The following is a 12,074-nucleotide window of genomic DNA, read 5'->3' as shown; positions in this document are numbered from 1 at the left end:
GAAAAAAATTCAAGCATAGTAATATATATATATATATATATATATATATATATATATATATATATATATATATAAGCTAAAACCACTAAAATCTCTATAACTCCAGTAAAACTGCTATTGATACTCTGGTGGATAGTCTTTGGCCATCTCAGTAGGCATGTGCGCACGCGCGCGCACACACACACATACACACACACACACAATGTATATATACACCCACAGATATAAACATAGACCTAATTTTACATGTAAGGTTAATAAATTATATATAACTGTTACTTATAATTGAGGGCTAGATGTTATTTTCTATGCAGTCTTCTGTTGGTTCCATGTCAATAATTAGACATAAGCACTTTTATCCTAGTTAAGAATAATCCTTGTCATCTCAGGATGGAAGACATACATTCACTTTTTCATAGTAGTATTAAGATTTAATTTTTTCTTGGTAATGCTTCATCCATGTGGGGTTTATATTTATTAGTTGAAAAGTAAGAAGTCAATATTATTTTTACCTGAATTGCTGGTTAGTTTTCAGAATTCATGAAGATCCATTTTTTTACTACTAATTTTAAAATGACTACTTCTTTTATATTAAATTCTTTATTCCAAGTCCTGAGAAAGTCTGCATGGGGGAGCTGGAAAACAAGGAAGGAGTCCCAAATCCTACTTCCAGAGAGACTGGTAGAGAGCAAGGGCTAGATCCAAGAAGAGGGATCTGTAAGGGACTTCCTTCAGGAAACGCACAAATTCCTGAAGCAATGCAAGGGAAGGAGTTCTTTTTTGTTTGTTTGTTTGTTTTGTTTTGTTTTAGTGAAATGTCTGCATTTAGCCTTCAGCAAGGATCAGCTTACTTGTGGGCCTCCAGAGAGTGCCAATATCTTTCTTTGGGGGTTACCTTGTATATTTTAAATTGTTTTCCAAAAACTTTGTTTCCGTAGCTTGAAACTCAAACAATTCCACAAAGCAATCCCAATTTAATATTTTCCTTTTATTTCTCTCTCCCTGATTCCTTTTCTCTTTTTGATTTCTCTGTAGTTCTTATTCTTGCATTCTCAGGGAAAAAAAAAATCCTTCTTTCTCTTTTCCATTCTATTTGGGAGCCAAAACATAATCCTAACTTCATCCGATAGACCTAAGGAAACTAACCTAAGGATAGTTCTTATGGGTCAGTTTAAAAAGGAAAAGGTAGGGAAGAACTTATGAAATGAACACTGAGTGCCATGAACACCTGAGCTCTTGGAAACTATCAGAGATCCCTTTCAGTGTTACCGTGGACTCAGTCCTTCCCTTCATCCCACGTGTTTTACTCTTTCTCCTGCTTTCAAAATTTTTGTCTCTTTTATTTACTGCTGTATCTCTGACATTTAGAGCAGTCACTTAGAAGGAGCTCCATTAATACAATCAGTTCTCTGTATGTTCTGTATTTGCAAATTCAACCAACTGCTGATGGTACACTATATAATTAGGCCTACTATGGTTGTGACTATACTGAACATACAAAGACTTTTTTTTTTACTACTCTTCCCTAAACAATAAGTACAACAGCCATGCTCATAGTATGTGTAACATATTAGGCATTGTAAGTAATCTTAACATGATTTAAAGTGTATGGGAGCATGTATGTAGGATATGTGTAAACACTATACTATTTTATATAAGAACCTTGAAAATCCAGAGATTTAGGAATTCATGGTGGTAGTGGGGATTGTGTCCTGGAACCAGATCCCTATGAATACCTAGGGATGTCTATATTTGTTGAAGTAATTAAGAGATGTTCTTGATGAATGAGCAAATTTGGCTTATTTCTTTTTACTGTATTTCAATTTTGCATTGCAAGTGTTTTAGTGACACTCATTTTCCTTGTAAAAGCAGGATTTTGGACTTATGTGGGATAATTTAAGTATCAAGTGTATTTCTAGCAGAAAATTCTTAAGTTCTAATTTGCCAATTGACTGACTTTTAGAATATGATCTGTTGGCAAATTAGGGACTGTCTATACCTTACTTTTCATGTTTCAGGAGTGTATCGTTTACAAGTATAAACAAAGTGACCAACATGTATCTGTCTTTGTTTCTCAAGTGCTTAGGTGCATCTTTCCCAAAATGAAAGCTAAGGCTATTAAATATAGAGGGAAAGTTTTTTGAAAAGCTGAAAAATATTAAGCATTTGGCCAAAGAGTAGTTTACTGTACATGTTTTCTCTGTTTTCTGAGTGTCTTTTGCATTAAAATCCTTCATAATAGAAATGAAGAAATATTTATTCTCTATATAGAACCAAGCACAGGGAAAGTGTTAGATTTGCCTAACATATTTCAGACTTGTGCCCTTTCTTGTGATCCACCTCAAAACTGGCACAGTGAGACAAACTGTTTTTATTTTAAAGAATGTTCCTCAGACATTGGTGTTGTGTAAGAATTTTCTGGGATAGGAAAAAAATGATCACTTCCTACTTCCCATTCCCGAACCTGGATTCCCAAAATATCTCACCAATCTCTGTGGGTGGAACAAAATGCTTTTGCTACACTACAAAGGGGAAGTTAAGATGCATTAAAAGCTACTTGAATTGAGACAGTAGAAGTGATCCATGATGGGATCATTATCCAAGGGTGGTAGACTTTGATTTCTGAGAATGTGTTACAATATCCCACATCCAGCTTGATATCTTGCTCCTGGCTGGTTTTGGTGGCCGTGGGTCATGGGAAGGAGCAGGTTATTTAACCTTTAAGATGTTTGACTGCGTGGATTATCAGAAGCTTCAAGGTATGAAAAAAGCAAGGACTAACTTTAGGGCCAGAGGGCTCTCCGTCTGACTTCTAACTATAGAAACTTGAGTGAAAGCATAACTTTTCAGTTCATCTTTCTGCAAAATGGGAATAATGATGCCCACCTAGATGAGATGTCGCAAGGATGGCACTAGTGTCTGGCGGGTAGCACTTCCTCAGTGGACCACTGACATCCCAGTATTCACCTGTCCTCTTTCCATTTCCCTCCTAGGTACCTTGGGATCACCCGACCTCTCACATACCCTGTGAGACAGAATGGGAAATGCATGGCAAAGATGATTCTGTCTGTCTGGCTGCTGTCTGCCTCCATCACTCTCCCCCCACTCTTCGGATGGGCCCAGAACGTGAATGATAACAAGGTCTGCCTGATCAGCCAGGATTTCGGCTACACCATCTACTCCACCGCCGTGGCCTTTTACATCCCGATGTCTGTCATGCTGTTCATGTACTACCAGATCTACAAGGCTGCCAAGAAGAGCGCTGCCAAGCACCGCTTCCCTGGCTTCTCCCGCACCCAGCCTGAGAGCGTCATCTCCCTGAATGGCGTGGTGAAGGCCCAGAAGGAGGTGGAAGAGTGTGCAAATCTGTCCCGACTGATCAAGCAGGAGAGGAAGAACATCTCCATCTTCAAGAGAGAGCAGAAGGCAGCCACTACCCTGGGGATCATCGTTGGAGCGTTTACCGTGTGCTGGCTACCCTTTTTCGTTCTCTCAACTGCCAGGCCCTTCATCTGTGGCACCTCCTGCAGCTGCATCCCGCTGTGGGTGGAAAGGACCTGTCTGTGGCTGGGCTATGCCAACTCCCTCATCAACCCCTTCATCTACGCCTTCTTCAACCGAGACCTGAGAACGACCTACCGCAGCCTGCTCCGCTGCCAGTACCGTAACATCAACCGGAAGCTCTCCGCTGCTGGTATGCACGAGGCCCTGAGGCTTGCAGAGAGACCTGAGAAGCCGGAATTCATCCTGTAAGGTCATTTATCACTGTTTTTATCTTTATTCCCCTCCCTTTTATACAACTTCTTGAAGCATATTACAGAAGTCTTCCCAAATCCACAGATAGCTTATTTTCTACCATCTATATCAGATTTGAATTCAGAAGAGTATAGACTCCAGTTCTCCACCCAATAAAATTTCAGTAGCCAAAAAAAGATGGGTACTCAGTTAGATTGGAAGAGGAGATTGATTTTGCTGATGAATTGCAATGGATGTGATTGATGACAAGGAAAGCAATATTTTCCATTCTTTCTCCATAAATCATATCTAAATTATATCCTCATATCTGAATTGCTGTGACATTATCATTTTAATTGCAATTATTCTTCCCTCTGGTAACATTTTTTTTTTTTTGATGATCTCATACTTCACTGATAAATTCTTCTTTTGAGGAAGGAAGCAAAATGATGTTTCCAGAATGGGGCCACAGAAGATGCGAGGATGGGGCAACTTCTTAAAAGCCCTGGGAGCTTTCAGGAAGTGCTGTCTGCCATCTTGGCAGTTGAGAATTGAGAGAGTTGTTGAATTTGTCTGGGAAGCCTTAGTGACTTTCTAGGGAGAAATGGCAAAAGCGTGTAGAGATCTGGAAAAGGACCACAAAGAGCTGACTGTGATCAGGAAATGAAATTTCACAAGCAATCCATGCATTGGCAAGTTTTGGGTTGCATAGAAGGATGGAGACAGGAGAGTAGAGTCAGCAGTAAGTTGAATGAAAATTTTCCTCAAATTTAAGTACAGGAGTTATCTTCATATTTGATAGCTGAGAGAAAAGAAACTTAGAATGAAAAAATGGGCAGGAGAGAGGAAGAGGTGCTCCTTTGTACTGAACCTGGAAGGAAGGAATAGACTAGAAAGTAGGGACTCTCCAGCTGAGAGGGATTTTCCCGGTCATCTTGTTGTCACTTGACAGAAGAGGTAACTGGGGTTTAGAGAGTGAGTTATCCCCTACTCAGCTAGTGTCCCAACTAAGTCAAGATCCCACACTGTCTAATCCCTAGTGGTACACATTTTCCATGTGCTCTACTGCCTTTATTTAACAACTGAACTTTGTAGCTATGCTAATTCTCGAGCTGGGCACACCTTCTCAGGTTTTATTTTTATTTCTTTTATATACACTCTGTTGTTCACAATATGAAAAGTAACACTTTAATAAAGTATAATTTTAGGTTCTAGAACAGGTACTATGAACAACTTCAGAGAGTCTAGGCCTATAAGAGTCTACTGAATTTACCACTAGTATTTGCCCATTAGATTTTGAATATCTTAAGGGAAGAAGCTAAGACTTAGATTTCTTTTTGAGGTATAGTGCCTGATATATAGTAGATGATAAAAATAATAATTGCTAACAATTATTGAGCAACTACTGCATGCTATACACCATGCTACCTGAAAAGTAGGTGCTTCTAGTATCCCAGTTTTTAGAATAACTTAAGGCTCAGGGATATAAAATAACTGATTCATTGGGGGTATGAATCACCCCAATACATGTGCTTTTCATAGTTAAGCAAATTACTTGTCAAATAAATGATTTCAGTCTGGAGATAGTGAAGAGTTGCTGAATATTTTTGAAGTAGGAATTGTAGTCACTTCTTCTTAAGAAGACAACTAGAATAACCTGCTAGTTTAATTAAGTTAGGTTCATTAGACTTACTGCACAGAGGGAGGACACCTACTAGACAGAGTCTTAGTAGTTTTTTGGAGAAAGAAAATAAGATGAGAATTTTGGTAGAGTTTTAGGGCTTAGCCTGGGTGTTTATAAAGTGGAAAAGTGATGGTTTCATGACCTAATGGCTTGGGATTGGTGAATAAGGTGAAGACTTAGAAGCAACTATTTATTAATGAGAAAACTATTAGTCTTGACAAGTAAGCTATTTTAGTTGGTTCACAGTCTTATCTCCTGGAAGCAGCTCTTTCTTGGAATAAGAAGCTAGGTTATCTTGCCTGGTCCTAGGATTGTTCAGCACAGGGAAAGAAAAGCATGTTGTTTCAGTTCTTTGGAGAACCTGGATGAGGGAATGTGTTTGAGGAAAGTCTTGGTAGTATGACAAGAGCAGACAGAAGGGCAAGACTGGTGGTAGGGGATCCAGCAAGGCAGCCACATATACTGAGGATTCTCACTCTGTGTAATCTGACTCTATGAAAATTCTATTATTCAATCCTCAAAATTTCATGATAGGTTAGTTTTTATTAAAAATACCTTTATTTTATTTATTATTTTTATATGGTGCTGAGGTCGAACCCAGGGTCTCGCACGTGTGAGGTGAGTGCTCTACCACTGAGCCACAATCCCAGCCCTAGGTTAGTATTTTTTTTTACCTTTGTTCTGAAGATGACAAAATAAGGACTTGAAAAGATCAAATAATTTTCCCACAGTCATACAGATGAAAATGATAGAGCTGAATTTGAAACCAGGAAGTTTGTGCTTAAAAGTGCTTTTAGTTTCCATGCTACTTTTATAAAATAAATCGGCCAATCTAAAGTACAAGGGCATTTGCTTCTGTATCTTTAGTTAGTATGGAGGCTTGGGTGTTGTTTTCCTGCTAGTCTAAGACAAGGGTCAGCAAAATTTTACTGTCAAGGGCCAAATATTAAATATTTTAACCTTTGCTAGCAACAGGGTATTTATCAAAACCATTTGTCCTTCCCTTTGTCATTCACTGAAGTAAACAATGGACATGGCTGTGTACCATTAAAACTTTATTTGCAAAAGGAGATAACCAGATGGATTCAGACCACAGGCTATAGTCTGCTGCCTTTTTATTTAAGAGAATGACTCTTCCTTCATTACCACTTTCTCAGCTTGAATTATAGGACATTCAAATCATTTAAGCTGATTGGCCTAAAAATACCAATCAACTTCAAAACATTTCTAGTGATAGAGCTATTCTACAGAGTTGTCATAGCCATTATTTTTCTAATTCTAAACCTGGCAGTGTTCTAGATAGTGTTGTCATATTTATGTTTTAGTTCTTTTGTTTAACTGCCATAAACTGAGGTGGATGATACAGAAAATATGTGATCTCTTCCTTGTTTTTGTGAATATATTTCTATTGGAAAGACCACATAGAAACACACACATATGCTATGATTTGAAGGTTTATGTTCCCCTAAAAGTCATATGTTGAAATCCAGTCTCCAATGCAGTAGTGTTAAAAGGTAGGCCATTCAGGAGGTGGTTGCCTGAGGGAACTCATGTGTTCTTTCCACTATGTGAGGATATAGTGAGAAGCTCTCATCAGACACGAAGTTTGATGGTATATAGATAGTGGTTTCCCAGCCTATACCAATGAATTGCTGGTGTTTATAAGCTACAGAGTTCATGGTCTGTTGTTATAGCAGCCCAGGCAGACCAAGACATATGCACTCAGCGTTTTTGTACCAGGAAAGGTGGAGGCAGGAAAACTATAGGTTCAAAGAAGAGGAAAATATCTCAGAGTTTACACTAAGATTGATCAGAGACGCCTTCCTGAAGGATATGGGCTCTGGTATGCCCATGAGGTGATCAAAGGAAAGCTAAAGGTGAACAGAAGTGTTGTCCCAGGTGAAGGGGACATTTTACATAGAGGTGCCACAAGTGGGAGCTTATGCAAAAGTCAGTCTGACTGAGGCTAAGCACTGGGTGAGGGAAGAGTTGGACATCAGAGTAGAAATGTAGTCAAGACAAAATTATGAAGGATCTTCTATGCTAGCTTCAAGAATGTGGGCTTTTAGTGTAGATAAGTGGTTCTCAACCAGGAGTAAATTTGCCCCCTCCCCTGCATACATTTGGGTTGTCACAAGTGGAGTATAGGGAGAGGTTTCTATTGACATCAAGATAAGGGGAAATGCTAAAGATCTTATGATATAGATATTAGCACCCCAATAACTAAGAATTACCCAGCCTCTATTGCCAAAGTTGGGATACCTTAATGTGGACAGTAGTTGTCTGTGAATCTCTGCAACCAGACAGTGTAGTCATCAAAGTAGTGATGACTGATTCTGTGGCACCCTGTGGGTTGAATCAGAAGGTAAAGACTGGATATAAAGAGTCTCTTTGTTGGTTTGTTTTTTTCCAGGAACATGTGGTCCTATGGGGTGTAAGACATGGTGCCGGGCATGGGGGAAGAGTAGAGAGATAGTACTTGTTTCTGGAAGTCCACGTGGCTGTGGTGTTGCAAAGGCTTCTAACTAGAATAAGAACCCACATGGTCCACACTGCATGGTTGCTTTCATGCAAACACTAGTTAGATAACTTCAAATAGCTCATAATCTCCACTGGGTCTAAAACACATAACCTGTCTCTAGTGTCTCCGCAAGAATGACAAAGGGCATCCAGTTTATACTTCCCAGCAAGCCTTCTAACCCTGCCACAGAGCTCTGGTTCTCATACATCCAATGGCCATGCCTTCCTTAATTTCTCCAGCTCTTGCTTCGCATCTGGATGCTTGTGTTCTAGTCCCTATTACTTTTGCTCCTGTGCCTTACTGACTCCATGGTTTTCTGCCGCAGTCCAGCTGCAGCAAAATAACCAGGGGGTGACGAACAACTTATGTACATTGATACAGCAGAAGTGGGAGCCGTTTATTGTAGGACAGGAGGGATATATATACATTCCACACAGCTTATCTTAATTAACAAACTAGATACAGCAGTCATCCAATAAGGAATCTCCACACTTAATGGCTCGCTGGCATTACTTCACAAACCACTCCCCCTGGCAAAATGCCAGGCGCCATCTTGACTTGTTTACAGACCCTAACATTTCCCCCTTTTGTTTAATTTAAATAACAACCATAGTGGTTTTTACACAAACACCATAAATAATCTGCTACAAGCAGAAGGGGAGAATACAAAATGCCACAATACCAAGCCAATTGATGGCTCCATGCAAGAAGCCCTTGGAAAAATTATACCAGCAATAACACCATTAGCAAAGATACAGTTACAATTTGTTGTAGATTACAGTTTGTTGTCTCAGTCCAGGTAAAGCAGTATCTCAATAGATTAACTCACAGTCCAGGTAAGTTCTGCAGGCAGCTAGCTTGATCCGAAGTCTCGTCTGGTTCTCAGCAACACTGGAAATTTTTTCACCCTCGTCCTCACCAGCACTGGGACGAAGGCAGGAACTCTGGCAATGCTGGCTAAAGAAAATCCTGTAGCATTCCACTAAGAAAACAGCCTTCTGAACAATTTAGTACATTATCTCAAGGTTTTTTTTTTTTTTTTTTACATTTGAAATAAGCCTTAATAGTGCTTATTACTCATTAGCTTCCAGGTGTGGGAGAACCATTGTAGTTACTGGCCTTGGAAATGATCAAACTTCAGGGACACGGGCCGTCTTCCGTCTTCCGCCTGCAGCATCCCAGGCAGCCCCAGATGGCCCCGGGGAGAGTCCGGGGAGTGTTCCGGACTCAAACTGCCACTGGGCACAGGGAGCAAGAGCCTGCGAGACTGTGCCTCCGGGTCAGGTTTGGATTTGGGCTCTCGCAGTGGCGTCCTGCTCCTGGGGCGGGGGGCGGGGAAGAGCCGGCTGCCGCAGCTTGGAAAGTTGTTGCTGCGCCATGACCGGCTCACGCACATGGCAGCCGCCTCGCAGATTCACGCACCCTCTGGTAACGAAAAGTATTCAGTAATAGCCTTTTGCTGCAACTTTTTTCCTGATAATCCTTCTTCTTCTGAATTTTCTTTTTCTTTCTGACTAGAGTTCCTGGGCTTTTATCAATACATGCCCTAACTGCTCTTGGTTCCATTGGGGTGCCCTCTTCCCTTAGTAATTTACTTAATACCCCTTCCATATTTTCATCACAAAGACAATACAATATGCTGAGACAAAACAAGACACAAACATACTGTATCAATCTTCTCTATTTTCTCAAAATGGCCATTTTTCCTCTCGCCCCATCTAGGGACGAGCAGATTTGCTCCCGTCCTATCTAGGGACGGGCAGCTTTTTTTTTCGTCACTTACCCCCGAGTGTCCCGGGGCTCCCCGTAGGGGCCACCATCTGCTGCAGTCCGGCTGCAGCAAAATAACCGGGGGGTGACCAACAACTTGTGTAGATTGATACAGCAGGAGTGGGAGCCGTTTATTGTAGGACCGGAGGGGTATATATATTACTGAATACACAGCTTATCTTAATTAGCATAAACTAGATACAGCAGTCAACCAATAAGGAATCTCCACACTTAATGGCTTGCTGGTGTTACTTCACAAACCACTCCCCCTGGCAAAATGCCAGGTGCCATCTTGACTTGTTTACAGACCCTAACAATTTTCCCCTCCTGCGTTAACCACTTTCCTTTCCTGTGTGAACAATTTACTAGACTATGTGTTGCTATTTCCTATTATTTATCCACTTTTTTCCCATTTTCTTGATCAGAGTCTCAGAAGCCCAGCAGGGACTCGCGAATTTTCCTTGGGTTAACGAAGTGAATAGTGGGGAAAATGCCGCGAATACTTTTGAACTGGTAATTTTAATTCAATACTATCAATGTTAATCATTTTTCATCCTTTCACAAGTATTCAAATACTGATAATACCCAACCAAATGTGATAATGTGATATAAACAGGAATTCTTTTTTTCTTTTAAATGGATGATGTTACTTACGGATTTGAATTGCCATAAATCACTTTTAAGTATAATTTCAATGACTGTCTTTGATACCATTTATGAACAATACTGAAAATCGGTTTCTATAATACTTCCATCTAAAAGAATATCAAGAAATTGTTTCCAGTAGCTCTTTCTTTCCCTCTCCCCTTTTCTCTTTGGCAATTGTACTGTTTTTCTCTTCAAAGAGTCTCTTATAGTCAGTTGCAGTGGTTCTAAGCAGTAACTTTTAGCAGAGTAACCTTGGATTCCTGCCATGAATTCTGTCAATAAGCTGCTCCAGAGTTTGTGGAAATCAGGGTGATTCTACCCTTTCTTTATGGAAACCAGTGATGTACAAAATAAAATAAAATGAAATGGATCCCAGAGGAAACTAGAACCATCACAGCTCCTAAATCCCTGGGTGTCTATGATGGGCTGTTGCCTTAAAGACTGAAACAAACAAACAAAAAATTGTTATTTCATGGATAAAATCCTCTGCAGTAGTATTTTCTTCATCATCAATTAGCTGAAATTCAACATTTTACTTTTACTAAATCATCAATTAGTAATAATAATAGCTTATTTGCTTTATGATTTGCAATTGCTTACATTTTAACTTTGCATGACTCCTTAAAGTGAGAAAGACATATGATTTCCCTCCTTTTCTCTCTCTCCCTCTCTCCATCCCCGCTTTGTGTTTTTCCAAATGCTGCTGATTAAACCCAGGGGCTTGACATGTGCTAAGCATACATTGTTCCACTGAGCTACATCTCCAGTCCTATCCTCTTTTGCTTTATCTTTTGTTTTCTTACTAGATAATAAATACACATAGTCCAACGTAAAATCAAACAGTACAGAGGGATGCATAAGAAAAATATGCATTGAGGTAGGTCTAAAGAAAGAGTAGGATTCTAACAAGAAAGGGTGGTAGGAGTGGAGGTGGGGATAGGGGATTTTTAAAGCAGATTGACAGCAAGGTCAGAGTGGTGCAGCTGTGGATGGAGGTGGATGAGGAGCCTGGGGCATATCTTCAGCAATATTGAGAAGCTGGGTAGATTTGGGTCAGCCTAGAAAGTCAGGCGGGCAGAGATTGGAGGAAGGAGGTGAAGACTTTTGAGCAGGAGTAAGACCAGACTGTGTGGGGGCATCATGCAACCAGGGAGGCAGGGTCACAACAAGAGAAGGGAGATGAGTGAGGAGACTAATGTAAGAGTGGGGTCTCCTGTTAGGAAGGCGTGCACCAGGAGGCTGGTTTTGAGCCTGGGAAAGAGGCCACAGGTGTCCGAGCTATTTGGAAGCTGGAATCCCCCTGTGACCCTGTGACTGGTAGCAGTTGGGTCATGAGGAAAGAGACTTGTAGATGATGCTGTGGCTGAGTCCTGGAGGAATTCAGTAGAGTTCATGAACTGGTGTGAGCGCACACGAGCTGCAGAGGAAGCATAGGTGTGGTCTGTTCTCAAACTGAGGAAGAAGCAAAGGTCCAACCAGATCTGTGAAGCATGACTGTGAAGCACAACCTGTTTCCGGTCCCCACTCTCATATAACCAGGATCCTGGAGAGCTGGGTCTGGGCTCCTGTACCTTCTGTCCCCAGGCATCATTGTGGGAGACTGAGGAGCAAAGCCAGACACCCCCTGTCCTATGGAGAAATGGACCTGTGATCAGGAAAATCCGTCCATAGAGTCACCCATCTGAATGATGGGGCTGGGAGGGTTATGAGATGAGG

The 12,074-nt window shown here is 40.7% G+C and overlaps 1 protein-coding gene across 3 annotated transcripts in view; it reads left to right on the top strand.

Annotated features, from left to right (window-relative positions):
- The window catches only part of HTR7 (5-hydroxytryptamine receptor 7), a 129,517-nt gene that overhangs the window by 43,032 nt on the left and 74,411 nt on the right, over nucleotides 1-12,074 (top strand). The window contains exons 2-3 of one of the 3 annotated variants that reach the window (XM_081268208.1): nucleotides 2,994-3,749; nucleotides 10,136-10,223. In XM_081268208.1, coding sequence (XP_081124334.1) covers nucleotides 2,994-3,749; nucleotides 10,136-10,223 — 844 coding nt within the window. Of the gene's footprint in view, nucleotides 1-2,993; nucleotides 3,755-10,135; nucleotides 10,224-12,074 lie in introns of all 3 variants that reach the window. The other 2 variants (XM_081268206.1, XM_081268207.1) reach the window with 2 other exon arrangements.

Source organism: Spermophilus citellus (genome assembly GCF_964194105.1).
Source record: "Spermophilus citellus genome assembly, chromosome: 15".
NCBI lineage: Eukaryota > Metazoa > Chordata > Mammalia > Rodentia > Sciuridae > Spermophilus > Spermophilus citellus.
The sequence above is the reverse complement of the archived record's forward strand: the minus strand, read 5'-3'. Positions and strand labels throughout refer to the sequence as shown.